General features: G+C 39.8%; 3 protein-coding genes across 3 annotated transcripts; all 3 read left to right on the forward strand.

The window, feature by feature from the left end:
• Positions 1-243: 243 nt before the first annotated feature.
• On the forward strand, positions 244-6,339 carry sms (spermine synthase). The gene is made up of 11 exons (XM_076980104.1): positions 244-439; positions 1,654-1,774; positions 1,974-2,061; positions 2,398-2,462; positions 2,560-2,735; positions 2,841-2,995; positions 4,211-4,300; positions 4,682-4,796; positions 4,930-5,009; positions 5,097-5,212; positions 5,453-6,339. Exons 1-11 carry the CDS (start codon positions 394-396, stop codon positions 5,481-5,483), a joined length of 1,083 nt encoding a protein of 360 aa, XP_076836219.1. The 5' UTR covers positions 244-393; the 3' UTR covers positions 5,484-6,339.
• A 938-nt stretch (positions 6,340-7,277) lies between these two features.
• Positions 7,278-11,828, forward strand: ppme1 (protein phosphatase methylesterase 1). The gene is made up of 14 exons (XM_076980229.1): positions 7,278-7,574; positions 8,275-8,368; positions 8,575-8,667; positions 8,852-8,909; positions 9,045-9,096; positions 9,177-9,331; positions 9,557-9,647; positions 9,864-9,929; positions 10,020-10,146; positions 10,642-10,771; positions 10,871-10,915; positions 11,024-11,088; positions 11,169-11,236; positions 11,378-11,828. Coding segments are annotated over exons 1-14 (1,131 nt in total). The 5' UTR covers positions 7,278-7,488; the 3' UTR covers positions 11,379-11,828.
• A 924-nt stretch (positions 11,829-12,752) lies between these two features.
• Positions 12,753-15,423, forward strand: LOC143481680 (uncharacterized). Its single transcript, XM_076979778.1, has 4 exons — positions 12,753-12,878; positions 13,105-13,852; positions 14,070-14,187; positions 14,311-15,423. Exons 2-4 carry the CDS (start codon positions 13,257-13,259, stop codon positions 15,049-15,051), a joined length of 1,455 nt encoding a protein of 484 aa, XP_076835893.1. The 5' UTR covers positions 12,753-12,878; positions 13,105-13,256; the 3' UTR covers positions 15,052-15,423.
• The last annotated feature ends 4,949 nt before the right edge of the window (positions 15,424-20,372 follow it).

Below are 20,372 nucleotides of genomic sequence, written 5' to 3' on the forward strand. Positions count from 1 at the left end.
TATCCTACCTCCACCCCCCCACCCTCTCCCAAGTAGTGGCAAAATGTCCAGGGAGTATCATTCTACTACTGTTTAATATAATTTAATATAGTATAATGCATATAGTATTACTACAGACATCAAAGCTTAAGGTTAGGACATAATAGGTCAACTGCTGGAATATTCACATTACAGGGCTATACACGCCTATCAAAAGTGTCTCTAGTAACTAACCGCAGCAGAGCGGTTCATCTGAGATTCTGCCCCCCAGAGCGGGCCACTCCCCCCACTTCCTAGCTCACCACAGGGACAGCTCAATTGCACCTTCTGCGTCCGTGCTTTCTGTCACTACAGACTCATCCCGTTTCTACACCGGCTGCCATTTCCAGGCATGGCAGACGGCTTCAACCCATCATGGCAGTGGGACATTACACTCTTGACTTCAAGCTCCGTGCGCCAGGTAAACTGCGCCGAGATGAATGGAGGAGGTGCGCCTCAACGCTGCGAAAACACGGGCCTCTCCTTTCACGTAGGCTGCGCGACTTACTGCCTCGTTAATGACGCCCGCGGCTTGTCAGTGTGTTTTATGGGGCGACTGGAGAACAGTTAGCACGCACTTAAAAAAAAAAAACCCAAAAAAACAAAACGAGCAAACCGTAAACTCCCTTGAGTTTAGCCGCCACACGTTGTGTTGAACGCGGAGACGTGGTTAGCGTTTGTGCTAAGCTAACGCGATTCGTCCTTTCTCGGCGGCGTCTGCACGTCAGTGGCGGACGGGGCTAGCAAACTTTGTTCTTTTGGCCACACACACACACAAACACACACACATCCTCCGTGTTCGGTGCCGTCCGGTCTGCCGCCGAGACGTGGCCGTAAAACGACTCGTTGACGTTTGCGAGCAGCGAGAGGTGATGGTGGGGTGACTAGCACACGGGGCTAGTAGCCGTCTATATTTAGACGCCACCGTGTGATATCGGCGGACACCTGCGGGAGACGCGGCTACCTGCGCCTCGCCGGAGACCTGTCGTGTTAGACGGCGCTCATGAAGCCGGCACCAAACCCTCCGGTGTCTCCGTGGGTTCACGGCTAGGTTCGGTCCTTTTGTGCTTACCATGCGCTCAACACACGGAAAGAGGTCACGACTGCCGTTCAATTACACTTTGAGAGCTCAGGAATGACTGATGTTATAGTAGATACTTTGGAGTGATTGTCAGGGACTTACCAAGTCTCATGGGTCAGGTTTGACTAGGCGGTTGGGGTATCTTGGTGTTGTATAATTAAAATGACAATATCGTATAAATGTTTAAAAGTGAAGTAAGAGTAACTTCATTGTATCACGTTTTGAGCAAAGCTTATTACTCTTAAGTTATACAAACGCAAGGAAGAGTCCTACAAGCTGTACTATGTCTTCTCAATAAGTGATGGAGCTGCGAGTTTGCCAGACGTCCCATGTGTTGGGCATTTCACAGACTGTTAAAATGGAATTTTATATTCCATTCTTCACAGTCGAAATGAGAACTGTGTGTTCAGCATAGCAGTGAAATGTGGGTGAAGGCTCAGACGCTGGGGTTGCTTTTACGTTGTTGGACAGCACAAGTACTAACATGCTTTCACAGAGAAGAGAGGCTTATTACTCTGTCAGGAGTGGTCTCCATCTGTCATCTCTCATTCCAGCTGACCATACTGCAACTCTGCGTGGCCTGCAGTCTATATTTCAAGAGCAGGAAATGACAGAGACTGTCCATGACACAGAGGGACATGGATACTTGGCTACCTTCATTGGCAAGAATGGCAGGTAGGTGTCAAACTCCCCACCAGGGTTAACCACCAGGACTTTAGGCGTATGCAGGGCTATTTCAGTTTTTTTGCACATCTGATTTAATGGCTTTGGTGCCCACGTCCTGTTTAATTTGAGGTGTGCAGCAAATTCTATTCATGTAATGTCTATGATGCCTAAATATATTTTTTAGACAATATTTTTTGTGCTCTGCAAGGTTTGCCATCCTGCGAATGCACTCCCATGGTCTGGTGACCTTTGACCTGCAGTGTTGTGAAGGAGATGATGTAACACAAGTGGACAATGTAAGTGAACAGAGCCCAGGTTCCCATTAAGGGGTTGAGCAGAAAACAGCACTGTGTACTGTTAAGGTTATGTTATAGTTATGTTTCCTCAGAATGAGGGGGAAAAAAGTTTTGAGGTGTTTATTCAGGTTCTAATGGGAAAAAAAAACTACCAAACATTCATTGGCAAATTTTTAATAACCTTATTTTATAAGTAATGCAGAAATAATGTTAAAAAATTTAAATGATGTATTTCTGTTAGTATCTTTATGAACACATTGTTTTTCTGTTATCTCTTAATCATTGGGCGGTCATTGGCATGTAGTTAATACTGGGTGAACGTTGGTCTCTGTTCAGCTACTGAATTCACTGGAAAAGAAGCTGAAGGCTCTCCTACATGGAAATGTTGAAAGAGTCAAGCGGTACGTCTTGCACAAAATAGCATTTTTGTTATGACCAAACCTTTGTTTATCATAACAAACTACTACCTGTGTACTACCTATATGTGTATGTATTCAGGCTGCCTGCATTGCATAGAGGGGCAAAGGTAGACCGGTACTGGCCGACAGCAGATGGCCGTCTTGTGGAGTACGACATAGATGAAGTTGTGTATGAGACAGATTCTGCGTACCAGAACATCAAAATCCTGCACTCGCAACAGTTCGGCAACATCCTCATACTCAACGGGGACGTTAGTAAGTTGTACAAACCAAGTTCTCTTTACGAGTTGGTCAAGGTTACGCTGCTTTTGCTTAACCTGTAGGAAATGTGTGTAAATGTTTTGCGTAAAACTCGTGCAGATTTGGCGGAGAGCGATTTACCTTACACGCGGGCCATCATGGGCAGCGGCAGGGAGTGCTACGCTGGGAAGGAGGTGCTGATCCTGGGCGGAGGGGATGGAGGTATTCTCTGTGAAGCAGTGAAGCTCAAACCAAAGATGATCACCATGGTGGAAATATCCTTTACCACTCACTTCAAACACTACACACGAGCACATGGGGAACTATTAAGATACTGAGTGAAATATACTATTGATGTTTACTGAGCGTCATTCAAGAACAGTTATATATTATCGTCAATGTGGCATACTCTTGTTGTACAGTGAGTTTATATACCTGTGGCACCTCAGATTCAGCAAGTGTTTGTAAGTTCAGTAATTAATAAAGTACTCCAATAATAGATAATAAATTGCAAGAATGCATATAAGGCTGGTCAGTCTGCCTGATTTGTTGACTGATACTATTCATAAAACACCAAATGTGTAAAAGATAAGTTTCCTTTTTCAGAGATTAGCAATTAAAAGCATTTCAGTATATAATCAGTTGTAGAATTAAGAGCAGGTGAACCCAGAGCTTTGGGAGTCAAATGTTACCCTAGTCGTTTATGTCTATACTGTCACATACATATATAGACTAGCCAAAGCATGGCAGTACCTGTCTAAAACAGGACGAGCTCAAGTAGTAGATAAAAAAAACAGGAGGAGCTCAAGTAGTGTTATGGAATAGAGATTGCACTGGTGTTGAAACCTCTGGACATTGTCTATATCAACATCACAAACTGTTAAATGTCATAAATTTAACTGAATGCTAATTTCTCACTGTATATAGTCACTGTGTAACATCACAGTGAGTTAGGTTGTAGCAAAGATGAGTTATTGTCCCGATTTAGTGAAGATCATAGCATAGTGAACCATAGTAAATACAAGTATATAGAGAATAATTGCTAAAGTTTGAGTGAAATTTATATTTTATAATGATACAATACCAATTCGTCTTTGAGGAACAACTGAACATGATTTGTCAGGCCTCAAATTCTCATCTTATTCTCAATGTATATGTGCCTAAGGAAAAAACTCTAAATATGATAACATTGGTCAGTGCAGTTCCTTATGTTCAATTTGAGAACAAACTCGTTCATGCAGTAGTAGTTCTTGCATGAGGCTAGTTGTTTCAGAGAAAGTCGCTAAGACAAAATTAACTTTGTATTCTCTTTATTTGTACTTTTAATTTGCATGACTATGAAAAGGTCATGAAATGGTGTAGCATTAAACATTCATATTAACATTCATGTTAGCTTGCTTGAGTGTATGTTTCCATTCATCCCCTAAATTAAACCTGTTTGGAATCTGTAATTAAGTGGAGTTGAGTATATTCCTTAATAAAGCCTGCACATTGACCAGCTTGTGATTGACGGATGTCGGAAACACATGAGGAAGACTTGTGGGAATGTTCTGGATAACTTGAAAGGGGACTGTTATGAGGTATGGAGGCAAGATATTCTGTAGATGGATTTTTTAATTTGATATTTGCTATGTTTCATGTTTTAACTAGAATAAAACTAGTTTTTGAGCTGCTGATTTCTTTTTATATTAGTTTGGATATGCCTGTTTTAATACGTGAGTTCAGCTCATGTTCTTTGTTATAGTCAAATTGTATTAATCAAAATCCACATTCTTGACAAAGCACCATGTTCACACTTCCCTGTGCCTCTGTAAATGTTAACCATGAAGATAAACCTGTTCTTGTGAAAGAGTTGGTGTGCAGTCAGTTGGTGGAAGTTGCCTCAAGCTCTGGGTTATGTTTATGTAATGTGTATTGCAGAAGGACTTCAGAACTTTGGCTTCTTTCTTTCTGTTAAATAGGTTTTGGTGGAGGACTGTGTTCCAGTCCTTAAGAAGTTCGTTGAAGACGGAAGGACGTTTGATTATGTCATCAATGACCTAACAGCAGTCCCTATTTCTACAGCACCTGAGGAAGGTTTGTGTTGATAGTTTTGCCATGTTTAAATACTACCATATTTTTACTATATATATATTATTTCATTTTAGCTCTCTCTTTAATAGCATTTTCAATTTGAACATTTTATCAGTCAGTAAATACATCTTTACAGAGTCAACGTGGGAATTCCTGAGGCTCATTCTTGACCTGTCAATCAAAGTTTTACGACCCAGTGGGAAGTACTTTACACAGGTCAGGTACTTATACAGACACTGTTTTGGATTACAACTGTGTGTGTCCATTGTGTTCTCAAAAATTGCTTTTGTGGTCTTCGATCAGGGCAACTGTGTGAATCTCACCGAGGCGCTGGGTGAGTATGAGGAGCTGCTGGGTAAGCTTTCATGCAAGGTGGATTTCTCCAAAGAAGTGGTGTGTGTTCCCTCCTACATGGAGCTGTATCCTTCACACTGCCAAAGTCACTTCTGTTGAGTGAACTTGGGTAACTTTTGACCAATTCCATTATAGCTCAACACGTACTGCAGCGTCATTAGTGCTTAATACTGCTGTAAAACTTTAGCAATCTTTAGCAGTCTGAACAATCTGGCTCCAATGAAGGTACTTGAAGCATATGATTTTAAACCATAACACCTTTTTATATTGTGTTTTTGGCCTTCATCCTTAACATATTGACTCAGCTGGGTGTTCTACGCTGTCTGGAAGAAGTAATGCCTCTTCCCCTTCAAACTCAGCTTACTGGAATGTGAAGATCCACCCTCTGATGCACTGAGGGGAGACATGCACACATCTCTCCATGCACTGTTTTTACTGTCCCTCCGTACATAAAAGTCCCCCTCTTTTTTTAACATCTTTTTGTTTGAAATCACACAGAGATTGTAATTCTTTTGTTTGTTTGTGGGGCTGTTCTGCATGAGCCCTCTAGGGGGGGCTGTTGTGTAGCGTATGAAAGGATCGCTGCTGATGACGCTGAGGCCTGAAGGATGATTCAGCTTCCTTTCTAATTCTTCTGAAGATGAGCCGTTTGAGTCGAGAGAGCAGCAGGCAACCAGCTTTTGGATTCTGATTTTATGATAAATTATATATTTTATTGTAGCTCCACTGTTTGTCTATTTTTATTTTGTTTCTCTTGGTTAGTGTGGTTTGAGTGTAAGTTGACCCACAGGGCGTTTAATAGCAGTGTTGCATTCTGGGTTGCTGGGGTTTGCACCAGGATGATTGTTTTTCCAATCAGAAGCATTTGAATATGTTTTAAAAGGGAAATGTTCCTACATTGGCAAATTTCATTCTTTTCTTTTGCTGAACTGTGAACTTGTTTTATTAGCACCTTCAAAATAGGTTTTTACATTTTCCATTTTTAATTTTCTATGACTTGGTGCATGTGCTTGAAGAGGCGAGTTTTTTTTATTGAATGTACTTTCACATTTACATTCATACCTTTGATCCATATTAAGGTTGCTTAGATTATTTATTTGATTTTGTTTCACCAATTTCCAGTAATTCTGCCCTGAAAACACATTTATTCATGAGAGAGGTAAACAGGTAATAAAGAATCTTGGAGAGAAAATGTTTTACTTTCACATTTTTTGTCTATGAATTGTAGATAATGGCTCATTTGATAATTAATCAATCTACTCCAATTGTATAGAAAACATTCCAAATGGTGAAGGGCTGTATTGCAGGACATGTATGTATATTAGCCTACATATGTGATTTCTGAAGAAAATCATACACTGATTTAGCTGCTAAAGTTAAGGTAATTCAAACTCCATTAATATTAACCAACACTAAATGTGATATGCATAGGTTTTGTTCGCTGTATATTTTTGGTGGTGGACCACTTTAAGTGACCCTGATATGTTGGATAACCTTTGAATAGCTCAACACCTACACCCATCTATTCCACTACCATTGCTATGTCACCCAAATAGTATTTCATCAGCAGTGGTCCTATAGTCAAAAATTTAACTGATGATCAGGGAAGTGGGGGCTGAGAAGCTATACATGTCAGTGGACTACAGTTTTGATTGATTCTGTACAGTTACAAAATCCTCCAATGATAAATGGTCAATGGCCAGTTAATGTGGATGCAACCTAGATGCACAGTAGCAATTAAAGTTTAGCCCTTTTTGTTTTACTTGTAGGATTTTTACCGTCAAGTCAGACCATGATTTATTATTCTGATTAAGTTCTATTAACCAATAAACATTATAAAACACTAAAAAGGGAAACGCTTAATGTGGCTCAGAATATTTCAACTCTGTCCTACCAAATGGATGCACATGTGGCTCAAGAACAAAGTAGTAAATTTGATCTGTATGTGATATTTAAGCTTTACTAGGGTAAAACAGTACAACAAATTCAGTCACCCAAGCATTACGTCACCTTTTTTCAGCGACGATACGTCTTTGCGGAGCTAATTTGCGTGTTTTATTTGGAATGTAGTTTTCTAATATCCGTAACACTGTTTGATTTCACAATAAATTTGCAGTTATTTGCCTCGATTTCCCACAATGCAGCACCGTAGCGAGCCCACTGGTGGGTGGAGATTTTGCTTGTGTGGCGATCTGGATAGATTTCTGTAGCTAGCTACCTTACAAGCTAGCTAGTTAGCTTACAACTGGCTTTAGTTTTAACTACTGCCGCGCAGTTCGGTGGGTGCGACGACAAGAAGAGGATCTGAAGGGGGAAACAAGGACTTTGTGTTCCTGACGGAATGGAGAAACAGTTGCATTTGAATTTGTTAGCGTCAAGACCCCCAGTGGCAGGAGGTTTGCAGTCGGGGGCTAAAATGAGAATGGGGTGAGTTTACAGTTTTGAGTGTTAAATGTAACTGTTCCAACGTCCAACTGAACGAGATCGGCTTTTAAACCCTTTTTTAAACCTATGTTAACGTGACCAAGACGCTGAAACCATGACTTTATGTACTCTTTGGTGGCAAAATCTAAACTAAATAGTCACCTGGCTACGTGGGTAAGTTAGGAAGATTAACTAACTTGGCTAACTACCCAGCTAATGTCAGTTGATCAGTCAGTTGACGCTTGTACTTGGTGCAAATATTGGTCACATAGCTAGCCGCCTTGGGCATTTAACCTCAGTGCAATCCTAAATCAAGTTGAAAGCTATAGCTAGCAAGCTGAAAATGAGTTACGATGGCTTATATAGATTGGTAGTTAGCTAGCTAATAGTGTATCTATACAAGCTGATATGATTTAATGAGACGTAAAAGACCCCCCCCCCTCCATCCAGCTCTGATTCATCCCCCGCCTTTGGATCACGACTCACGTTGGGCTTCTGCACGAATTACTCGTCGGTCCTCTTGCATGGTTTCGGGTCAAATTATGAGACTGGGTACATCAGCGCGTATGAAATGATGGCTGTCGGTCACTTTCACACCTTCCGTTCTGCGGTAACGCTAGAGCAGACGAAGTGACCCATACTCGTGAGAACTGTGTAATCCAATATTTCTGCTGTACTTTTGTTTCATGTTTTGGGCACACAGACCTGGACGAAAACGAGACTTCTCTCCCTTACCTTGGAGCCAGTATTTTGAAACAATGGAGGACGTGGAAGTGGAAAATGACAACTGCAAAGACATATCCATCACTTAACTATGATGTAGTATTTGGTTTGTTCTAGCTACATTACTTAAGGAATTGCACATATTACGTCAGGTAGTACTGGAGATGAATTCAGGCCCACTTGCTGGTTTTGCCAAAGTAGCCTCTGTGTAATTTAATGTTAATCATGTATTGCACATGGGTGTCCAGTTCATCCTGTCCAACCCTTGACACCATTGCACACATTCAGAATCTACAGCAGTGGAGCCCATGGGCCTGTCCTGCTTCTGCTCCATGGAGGGGGCCATTCTGCCCTCTCCTGGGCTGTGTTCACGGTAAGCCTCATCAGCACCTCATGAAAATTTCTCTGTACTGCAGATGAGATCTACTTCATATGTGTGTCTGATTTTCTACACAAAAATAGTTTCCTCAGTTTCTGTTCTCATTTAAATTGTTTTCTAATCAGACCAAGCAGTTAGACATAATATCAATTAAGTACTGGCTATATGGCTTTTTCAGGGAGTGATATGTAGCAGGATTAACTGCAGGGTTGTAGCTATGGACCTCAGGGCACATGGTGAGTGACTGTTTCCTTGTAGTAAGGTGTAGTAGCAGAATTTATACTGAACTTTGCAAACATTTGTGCTTTGACTTTATTTTGTAAATGCAGTGCTGATTTTCTCCATTTTCACTATTTTTGTTTGACGTATAGGAGACACAAAAGTAAAAAACTCAGAAGACCTGTCCGCTGAAACAATGGCTAAGTAAGTTGTACACGGTTTCTCACAATATCCCAGAAGGTCCTGTAATCATGACATAATGTTTGAACTGTATCATCATGCAGAGATGTTGGGAAAGTTGTGGAAGCCCTGTATGGTGAAAACCCACCCCCAATCATGATGATAGGGCACAGCATGGGTGGAGCTATAGCGGTTCACACAGCTGCGGCCAATCACGTTCCATCATTGCTCGGGCTTTGTGTGATTGATGTTGTGGAAGGTATTTTTTAATTATTCTTTTTTCCCACAATTCAAACTCTTATATTAAGAGATTAATTTCAAAGTAAAAACATGTTGCTTAGAGTAAAATAAACCCTTTTAGGATGGAAGATCAAAGCTTGTAATATTTTGTAGTGACATTAGTTTTTTTAGCTACACCCACACTGGCATGTGCCTTACCAATTTGGAAAGAATACATTCTTCAAATCTATCTCTCTATGTTTAGGCACAGCTATGGATGCCTTGAACAGCATGCAGAATTTTTTGAGGAGTCGACCAAAAACTTTCAAATCAGTGGAAAATGCTATTGAGTGGAGGTACACTAATTTTAGCTATATAGTTTTAAGAACAAGCTATCAATTATTTCTTGGTGTTTTGTCATTTATGTCTTAAGATCAATGAATATTTAAATAGAGATAAATATAATTTATTTACTGTCACATATGTCTTTGACACAAAATTGCTGAAATTGTACATGAAGCCAGTTGTGACTATTTATAGTTCCTACTGATTTTTCTGTATTTTTATGTTAGTGTGAAAAGTGGACAGATCAGAAATGTGGAGTCTGCACGCGTGTCTATGACTGGACAAGTGAGAAAGTAAGTGCTTTTTAAAATTTATGCAAATTAGGGAAAAACTTTTTTTGGACTTCTATTGAAGCGTCTGTGTTCTGAAAATTTAATGTTAAGGTGTGAGGAGCCCTTGGTTAGTCCTGGCATTTCAAACAGCATCAGTGAAGGGATTATTGAGGAAGATGAAGAAGATGAGGAAGGAGGCGAGTCCAACCACAAAAGGAAGAAAGAAGATGATCAGGAGGTAGAGTCTGTTGATGTTTATAAACAGTACCCAGAGGTCTTAACTTTGATGTATATTAAAATGAATTGAAATGTATTGGTTGGTGTATGTAATACAATACATATTCTCCAAAATCATGAAATGCAGTTTAATTTTTGTAAATGTGTTTTGAAATGTATTTGTTCTGATTTTTGGTTCTCTTATTTACAAGATTGTGTGACACAGACCACTTTGTAGACTAGTTCAGAGAAACTGCCACTAGGTCTGCCTTTAAAGCCACAGCTAGGATTCAGTGCTGCTTCAGTATCAGTCTTTATTATCACCTACAGAAGACTTAATGTAATATATAACATTAACAGCCCGTGTCTTATTTTTAAGTGCACACCTGTTAATATTTGGGTACTATACTGATCTTATTTCTTGATTATAGTTTATAGTTGGTTATTTGGTGCATTCATTAATGTTTTTAAAGTGTTTGTGTGTTTTTGTGTGGGTGAATGGGGATTTGACCCTCAGGCTAAGAAGGAGAGTGTCTATACTTGGCGCATTGAGCTGTCAAAGACAGAAAAGTACTGGGACGGCTGGTTCCGGGGCCTGTCCTCTCTCTTTCTCAGCTGCCCTGTGCCAAAGCTACTTCTGCTGGCCGGTGAGCAGCTGTAGACCCACCTCTTACACTTACAGTCCCGTAGTGCTGAAACGAAGAAGGTCACTAGGCATGTTTGTGTGTGCATGTGGTTTTCCTTAGGTATTGACAGACTGGATAAAGAACTGACCATAGGACAGATGCAGGGTAAGACATTAATATGTAATTACTGCATGTGCAGAATGTGCAAATTCTGGTATATTGTTGCTGTAAACAGGCTCTGTGTGCCCTCATGCCCTGTGATGCATTCTGCAGGAAAGTTCCAGATGCAGGTTCTCCCACAATGTGGCCATGCTGTTCATGAGGATGCCCCTGAAAAAGTACGTTTTTGAATTCATGTGGTTGCTGTGGTTTTGGTTTTTATATATATTTCCTTACTAGACGTATCTGTCCTTAACAGGTAGCCGACGCTTTAGCTACCTTCATGATACGGCATAAGTTCACACAATTTAAGGAAGGTTTTCCCTGGTAGGTTTATAAAGATACTTTACTTTTTTTTAACTAATTTATTTCTTTTTATTTTTTAACTAACAGTCTTTTCAATCTTTTATTTTATTTTTTATATACATAATGGGTTCATTGCCTCTTTTTGCTTTGTCTCTGATCCAGACAATGTGTGCTCTCAATTAGACTTCATCCAGCAACGTGATGCCAGAAGACTCATGGAGACCATCCTCTTCATCCGGCCTGCTTCATCTCACTGGGGATAACAATATTACCATTAACACGCCAGTGTTTCTGCTGCAAACTCTTCTTAGCACTTCATTTTTAAAGAATCTTAAATATTTTTTTTGTATGACTTTAGGTATGATTGATATTGTTGATACAATCATAAGTTGTTTAGCGGGACGTGTAGATCTGATGTCACCCATAAACTTTCCTCTTGATCTCAAACTAGCAGGTATTTTATTTATTTTCCACTCCCATCTCAGTATTTTTGTTCTTTTGCAGCTCATCTAATGCCTTGCTTGTTGGTTGTTGAAGTTAGGGTGATTGCATTACGTTGTGATCTATGTGTTGCTTGTTGATTTTCAGGAAAAAATAAAAATGTTTGATCCACTGTTTGCTTATTATTCCTGTTTTGCATTTCAGGGAGAAAATAGAATAAAGTATTTCTTAGAATTGTTTTGCACAATTGTCCTCTGAAGCAGTTGTTTGTTGGTGTACGGGGGTTGGGTGGTTTTGGAATGAAACCGATGTTGCCTATAAAGTATTTCCTAATAATAATAATATTAAGTTCCATTTGTATAGCACCTTTCAAGATGCTCAAGGATGCTTTCCAGATGCAAAAACAAAAATACGCAAACTAACAAACAATACAAAAAATACAAAACAGGCAACACCAACACAAACAGATTAAATAAATTGAAGCCTAAGTTTCAAAGTGTTTCCTAAGGAAAAAAATGAGGGTGACGGCTTATAAGTTTCACAGAGTAATGTAAGCTGCATATTTTCCTGAAAATCAGTTTAACTTAAATAGTCAAATTGGGAATAAGGATTTTGAATATATAGTCACTGAGCTCTCAATACTGTTGAAATCATGTCTACTGCATGGCTTCTGGCATGGACATGCTCCTTCAGGACATGTTCTTAAAATAATTTCAGTAATCCAGTACTACTGTCTAAAAGGTTGGTCTTCAGTATTATGTTATGACAAAAGTTGCAGGAAAACAGCAAAGTTGTTACGAACAAATCCTTTATGAATATCAATTTATTGTGTCCCGGGTTGCTTCATAAACACCACGGATGGTATTGTACGGATGGTACAAAAATAGTTGAAAGAAAGGAGAGGTCTTTGTTATTTAGCATGGTATTCACTACAAGTTTACAAAACATGACACCAAATGTAAGTAACCCCCTAAATGAGATTTATTTTAATCCCACACGTTAAAAGACAAAGATAAAACTTTATTAATTTTATTTTTTATGAAGTTATCCCTTGCATAATGAAAGAGACTTTTAATTTGAATTTAGTAATGAGTGTTCGCAACAGAGCTCGAAACTTCGTCAAAAACGTAAATGGTCAGAGCGAACTACGGAGTGAGTAAGCGTGTTATCGGCAATTGTCTAAAAGATTTAAGGTTTGCGCTCCCATTTGTAGAGGAACAAGGTAAGAAATTGATTGTGCGGGTGTTATATTTGTTAAATGGATTTCTTTGTGCAAAGGAGTAAGAGTTATTCAGTTTTAATCTGGTCATAGGAGCGAGCTAGTTACTAGCTAAGGAATAACACTATGATAACGAACACGTTTAACTACTCCAAATGATTTGCGTTTGAGAAAACACGCTTGGGTGGAAATTTGACATTTATTGTAGTTTTATTTTTGTTTTCTACAGCTCTTACAGTGGTTTGTTAATCCACATTGCTGTACTACAATAAAAAAGGATAAACCATCAGTGAATGGGTCACCTCACAGGGTGCTGACGTATTTCCGCTTAAATATTAGCCAGGTCAGCCACTTCCGCTTCCACACTGTTGTGTAGAGTTTATGGAAGTCGTGATAATGTCTCACGCAAAGAAGTTTAAGTATCAGCGAGCCGACAGCACTACAGCTGAACATTGTTGTGTACCCTTGTGTCAGGCCTCCAGTAAGTACAACAAAGTACTTAGTTTTCATACGTTTCCCTCCAATGCGGAAAACCGGGCTAAATGGATTGTTGCTATCCGGAGGGAGAACTTTACAATCACTCCGCATACACGCGTATGTAGCCGGCATTTCAGGAAAGAGGATTTGCGTGAACCAGACTCCGAGTCAGGACGGCGACGGTTGAAGAAGGGAGCGGTGCCGATGTTATTTGAGTGGAACAATTTCTCCGTCCCACTTTCAAGACCGGGAGTTTGGGAGAGGAGAAAGCGACCATCTGAGGGTGACACACCTTTCACGGAGGCTGATAGACTCCCCGAGGACCACGACTACGCTTCGGCTACAGATCCCGCTGCTGTCGACTTGGTTCTCAAAGAAAATGCGCTTCTTAGAGAGGAGATCCTCCAGCTGAAGCAAAAAATTGAGAAGCTTCCTCTGGAGCATCGGTTTGGCATTCACCGCTTTGCTGGCTCGGACAGTGATATTCGATTTTATACAAGGTAAGATGTTTAGCATCATGATGCACTAAACTTATAACATAAGTAATGTAAACATACATTATACATACATACATACATACACACATTAAACATACATACTGTATGTTCACCTTCATTATATGCTCTCTCTTTCAAATATACACTTGTTACTATTAAAATTAAGTTTTGAATAAGCACTGATACAAATTTTGATCATAAAAGTAATTTTTTCTTTTAGGTTTGCATCCTATGACCTCCTTATGCGCTTCTGGGCCTTAATAGAGCCCTGTCTGCCATCTATGGTCAGTGTCACACAAGCAAAGAGAGGCACCTTTGCAGAGCCAAGTTCCACTGTGGTAAGTACTCTTTGTTGTTATCGCAATTATGATTATAAGGACCATACAACATAACTATGACCTGGATAATGGCTTATAGAAAATTAACATAGACATGTAATTTTGTCTTGTGTTTTTTTTTAGACTCGTAACCTGCAGCCCATAGATGAGATGTTCATGTTTCTGAACTATCTTGCACTGGGTTTAAAACAGCATGACCTTGCTGACCGGTTTCGTGTCCACCAGTCCACAGTCAGTCGGGTTATTACAACGTGGAGCAACTTTTTATATGCTGTCCTGGGGTCAGTGAGGATCTGGATGCCAGAGGAAAAAATAAGGGAACATCTGCCAGCAGAGTTCAAGGACTATGCAGACACTACAGTCATCCTGGACTGCACAGAGCTGAGGTGCCAGTGCCCCTCATCACCTCTTCAAAGTGAAGTGTTTTCTGTATACAAGTCTCACTGTACACTTAAAGGGCTGCTTGGTGTTGCTCCTCATGGGCCTGTCACATTCATCTCTCCACTGTATGCTGGATCCATCAGTGATAAACAAATCATAAGAGAGTCTGGAATTCTCTCCCTGTTGAGACCTGGGATGGCCATCATGGCCAATCGAGAATTCCTTTTTGATGACTTTGTCCCATGTAAAATCTACAGGCCACCATTTCTTTCTGGAAGATTCCAGATGCCTGCCTGTGAGGTCAGGGAGACCCAGGCCATCGCCCGCCTCAGGGTGCATGTGGAACGCCTTATACGTCGAGTGAAGGAACACAAATTCTTTGACACAGAGATTCCTATTTGGCTTTTTGGCAACATTAATCAGCTCTATACAGTGGCATGTCTGCTGACAAACTATGAAAATGGGCCTCTTGTAAAGGCTTGAACAATGAAGCAAGGCTCAACATCTTCTGCTGGGCTTTTTTGAAGGTGGAAAAGTTGTTGATGTTTATTTCATTTGTTTATTTAATTTTTATTACATTTTTTTAAACATTGTAACAGTATTTAACTGTATTTTTGCTCTTGTGTTTATTTGCTCTTGCTTCATATGGATTGCGCTGCTGTAACACACGATTTTCCCTCTGGGATAAATAAAGCTATCTATCTATCTATCTATCCATTCATCCATCCATCCAAAAATCAACAGAGGATGTAATGTAATTATCTGTAGTTAAGTATGTATTCATGTACATTTTTGTACATTAAATGTGGTTTACATGTGTTGTGACCAAATGCTGATTTACTGCAATAAATTCTCTGTTTAAGTACTGTTTAATTTATTTTAATAAAAATTTGTCACCCACCTGAGAGTTCTGATTACTTACCATACTGTATCAATTACACGACACTGACCAGATTAATGCTAATTTCTTTATTATAATAATTTATTTTCTATAAAATTATTACATGCATATCTTTTCAATGAATATAATTACAGCTATAATAAAACAACAATGAAATATATTTAAACACAACAGCTGAAACTGAATCCAGTGCAGTGAAACACATTTGTATACACACACAGGTCAAGTGAGCACAAGTGCCCGGAGCGATGAGCAGTCTCTACAGCGCCCGGGGAGCAATTCGGGCTGAAGTGCCCTTGGGAAAGGCACCTAACCCTGAATTGTGATGGTGATGAAGCTGACTAACACGGAATGCGGAAGGGAGCGTGCATATAGGGGGGACTGAATGGGGTGCAGGAAGGGGAGAGAGGACAGACCCTAGTTGGATCTAGATCCAACTCCTCCCACTGTCGTGTTTTCATTGGTCAGTAATTACACTACGCAGGAGTTGTATCAGATCAGCCATTCAAATCACTGTTGCCGTCCTAAATTACTATTCTTATTTACTCACTTGCCGTTCATTTGTGAACAATCACGAATGTGAAAGTAAGTTCATAATAAACCAATTTTCATCTTGCTAATGCTATTAACTAGTTTCCTTTGGTGATTATACTAAATCTGACTGTTTCTGTTTGCACGAACAACCACTGTTAAGTTTATCTAATCTAGGTGTCTAAGTAAGTGACGGTAAAAACTGATGTTAGAAGATGAGTGGTTAGCTAAACAGAATACAGATGTATTAAATACTTATGTATGTTGTGTTCTTCATATTGGACATAAACTGTTAAATTAATTAGTGTTTGCTGTAGTTACTTATAATTTGTAATGGTTGTGCTGTTTGGTACCATATGGACACGTCAAGGGGGGTTATTCAGTAGTGCGTGCATGTAACGGCCATGGTCCTCATTAACCAGTTCACTGAAAAACTTCACAACAACTAATATAATGCTATTTATATTTTTCCATCCATCTATAGATGCATATCACAGTTTTGAAAAAAGGACAGACGCCTTCAGTTGTGCAGTGCACTACATGTTGTAGTAAATACAACTGTCCATTCTGCATACCTGAAGTGTACTGTCCTAACGAATTTCATCATGTACAAAACCACGTGACCAATCACATAAGACTAGCAGTGGATCATGATCATTATTCCTGTCCACTTTTACGTTTCCTTGTAAACTTAATAAAAACGTGCATTGTGTTATATAACATACATTTTTTGTCATTTCATTTCAGCATGCCACCAAAGAAAAAAATTAAAGCACAGGACACAATGCTCCTGAGTTTTTTTTTTTAAGAGTGGAGATAATACAACAGAGTTTAGACATAATAATAAAAAATAAAAATAATCTTAATAAATCAAACCTGCTATATTATTTAAAATATTATGCATCACCTTATTAGGAGAGTACTGGTACAAAGAGGGAAATTACTTTCTTAAATGAATTAGTAATGATTATGTTTACATATGTGCGTTTTCTCAAGCATTTTGCACATACAGGGTAGTTAAAAATCTGATCACCTACCAAATCAAGTATTTGAAACATCCTCTACATACAGTGTATATTTTATCCAAAGAACCCTGAAATAGCAGACAAAGGAGGAGAAACAGGTGGGACAGCAGGGTGTGAGGTGAGGTTTTAAAATTGACTCATGATTGTAATGGATTAAATCCAGAAAAGAAATAAAACAGAATAAATGGAAATAATACAATGTGCTTAATTTCTCATTAGCCCATAAATGTATTGTTGGTAGACTCATTTGTGCCTGCTGCACTCATCAGCTGCACCAGGACGCTGTCCTGCACATTTTTTGTGCCTTAGCTTTAAAATGAGCTGCAATGATATTCAGAAACTTTACCTTAGACCTGCATCGCTTAAGCCATATATTGTGTTTTAGGAGCAGGAAGGCAGCAGCCATATAGAGACAGGAGAAAAGTTGGAGACAAGACATGAGGTGAGACAGTGTATGAACATTTGTGCAAATCATTTTGCAACTTTAAAATTAAAGGTTTTGTATCTCACAAAACTCTAATATAAATTTAGAGTAACTGCCATTGGTGTTTTCTTTGAAAAAACATTGTAAACATTCACGGCATGTAGGCCCATCAAGAGGGAGAGAGATGTGCAGACCAACAGGTAAGAGAGTGTGAAAAAGTGAAAATTTTGTAAGTTTGACAAAAATAAGAGCAGAGATTTCACAACATTGTGGCAGTTATGGAGAAAGTGTTGTCTCTTTACTTTAGGGGAGCAGAAAACAGAACTAGGGACATAGAGTTCAGTGATGTTGAAGATTCAGGTCAGAGGACAGGGCCATATCAGCCATACCCACAATTCATACAGACTCAAGTACTGTCTAACAGAGTTTTAAGTTTCCAAGAGAGGTGGTACAAAGAATTTCCCTGGCTGCATTATGATGTTTTGCAAAAAGGGGTCTTGTGTTTTTATTGCAAGAAAGTGTATAAAAAAAAACCCCACACCATTTGCAACAAAAGCAGAGCCTGCCTTTATCACTACTGGATTTAGAAATTGGAAAAGAGCAATTGAAAAATTCAAAGCACATGAAAGTAGTCATGCACACTGTCATGCTGTCTCTGTGACTGCACGGGAAAAGCACCCTGTAGATGCACAATTGTCCAGTGCTTTGACAAACCAACAAGCAGACAATAGGCACTGTCTTGGGAAAATAGTCAGTTCCATAAAATATTTAGCATGACAGGGACAGGCCTTAAGAGGGCATATGGATGAAGATGGTAATTTATACCAGCTCTTAAAAGACAAGGCAGAAGATGATGTCCTTTTAGCCAAGCCCACAGATCCAGAATGAAGTTCTCTCCATAATGAGCAATAGTATTGTTCGTGGAATAGCTGACACAATTAGGAATCTACCCATTCTTCAGTATGGAATTATCATGGATGGAACGCAAGACATTTCTGGGCAGGAACAAGAAAGCATTTGCCTGCGTTACATAGACAATGAAGCCACATGAAGAATTCATTGGTTTGTACAATGTGTCAGAAACAACAGGAAAAGGCCTTGCTAAAGTAGCTATGAATGTTCTGCTGAGATTTAATTTACCAGTCCACGGTTTACGAGGTCAAACTTATGATGGGGCTGCTAATATCTGCCAAATGCCGTAAATGTAATATGTCTGGAAAGCATAATGGAGCACAGGCACTGATAAAACAACATCAACCACTAGCACTCTATGTTCACTGTGGAGCCCACTGTACTAATTTAATTGCACAGAAAGCTTGCTTAGCCTCTGTTTAGATCAGAGACTCCTTGGATTGGGTCCACCAGTTAGGAGTCCTATTGTCACAGTCAGGGAAGTTTAAAGAGATTCATGCAGCGATTGCTCAGGCAGAGAATACATCCTGTATCACAATAAAACCACTCTGTCCAACAAGATGGACAATACGGAACAAAACCATCACAGCTGTCTTATCACAGTATGAGTCAGTGCTAGCTAGCTTGGAGGAGATGGCCTCAGGTGCCTCCAACACAGCATCTGCTGCTAATGGGTTGCTAGGGCAGTTTCGTAAAGGTAAAACTGTGTTGGGCCTGAAACTTGCCTCACCACTGCTTCATGAGCTTGAGTGCCTTAACATCTCTTTTCAGAAGAGAACTGAAACAGTGGCTGGCATGAATACTGCTGTTGAAGTTGTCAGGACCTCACTCAAGGGAAAAAGAAATGAAGCAAGCTTTGAAACCTTGTTTGAAGAAGCGACTGCAGTGGTTCAGTCTTTAGGTATTAAGCCCATTTCAACTCCACAGAGCAGACCACCCCCAAAGTGCTTCACTGATGGAGCTAAAGCACATCAGCCTATATCTGCAAAGGACCATTACAGAGTGGAATTCTTCAAAGTCCTAGATACTGTAGATGCAAAGTTCTCTTGCTGCTTAATCAGGATGGTTTGCTGACTATGCAAAAATTGGAAGAGATACTTTTGAGTGGTGTGATGGATCCTGAGTCATTGATAAATACTCAAGAGTTGAACAGAGAGTCACTTACAGTGCAGCTGTCTATGTTCCGACTGAACAACTCATTCAGTAACAGTGCAGAGGCTGCAGAGATAATTTGTGCTTTGCCTTCAAAGGTACGTGTATTATTTGGGCAAGTGGAAGCTCTGGTCAGGCTCCTTTTAGTAGTCCCTGTTTCATCCTCTGAGGCAGAGAGAAGTTTTAGTGGACTCCGCAGGCTCAAGACGTGGCTCCGCTCTACCATGTCTCAAAACAAACTTAACCATGTCGCTATCTGTCATGTACATCAAAATAAACTTGATTTGTTGGATAAAAAGTAGTGCTGTCAATTCCAGGTGCTGTGATTAAAAGTCCTCACCAGGATTTTGCTCAGGCTTCCTGGATTGTGTTGATTCCACTAATTTTACCTGGATTGCTAATTAGAAAATCTAGCAAGCTTGAGCAAAATCCTGGTTAGGACTTTTAATCGCGGCACCTGGAATTGACAGCACTAATAAAAAGACAATCTGCAAGGATTTTGTAATGGTGAATGATAAGAGAAGAAAATATTTTGGTTCTCTATAATCCATAAAATTTATTTACAGTTTGTGGACAACAGTGTTATGTATTATTGAGTATCTTGTTTAGTTTAAAAAGTGTCTGTCACGTTGAGGACCCCGGCCCCTCCCTTTTGGGCGTGTGTCTACGTCGTCTGCGTCTACTCGTCTGCGTCTGTGGATCTCCGTGGGTGTGGTTATGTCTTGTGATAATCCGTCTCACCCGTGGCTCGTCTTGTAATCACACGGGGCTTATTTGGTTTGTCTATTTAATGTCCTGTGCTCGTCGTTGTCTAAAGTCTACACGTTGCCGTGTATGTTTCATGTTCTGTGTGCGCTAT

The sequence above is a fragment of the Brachyhypopomus gauderio genome, chromosome 18 (genome assembly GCF_052324685.1).
Source record: "Brachyhypopomus gauderio isolate BG-103 chromosome 18, BGAUD_0.2, whole genome shotgun sequence".
Classification (NCBI taxonomy): domain Eukaryota; kingdom Metazoa; phylum Chordata; class Actinopteri; order Gymnotiformes; family Hypopomidae; genus Brachyhypopomus; species Brachyhypopomus gauderio.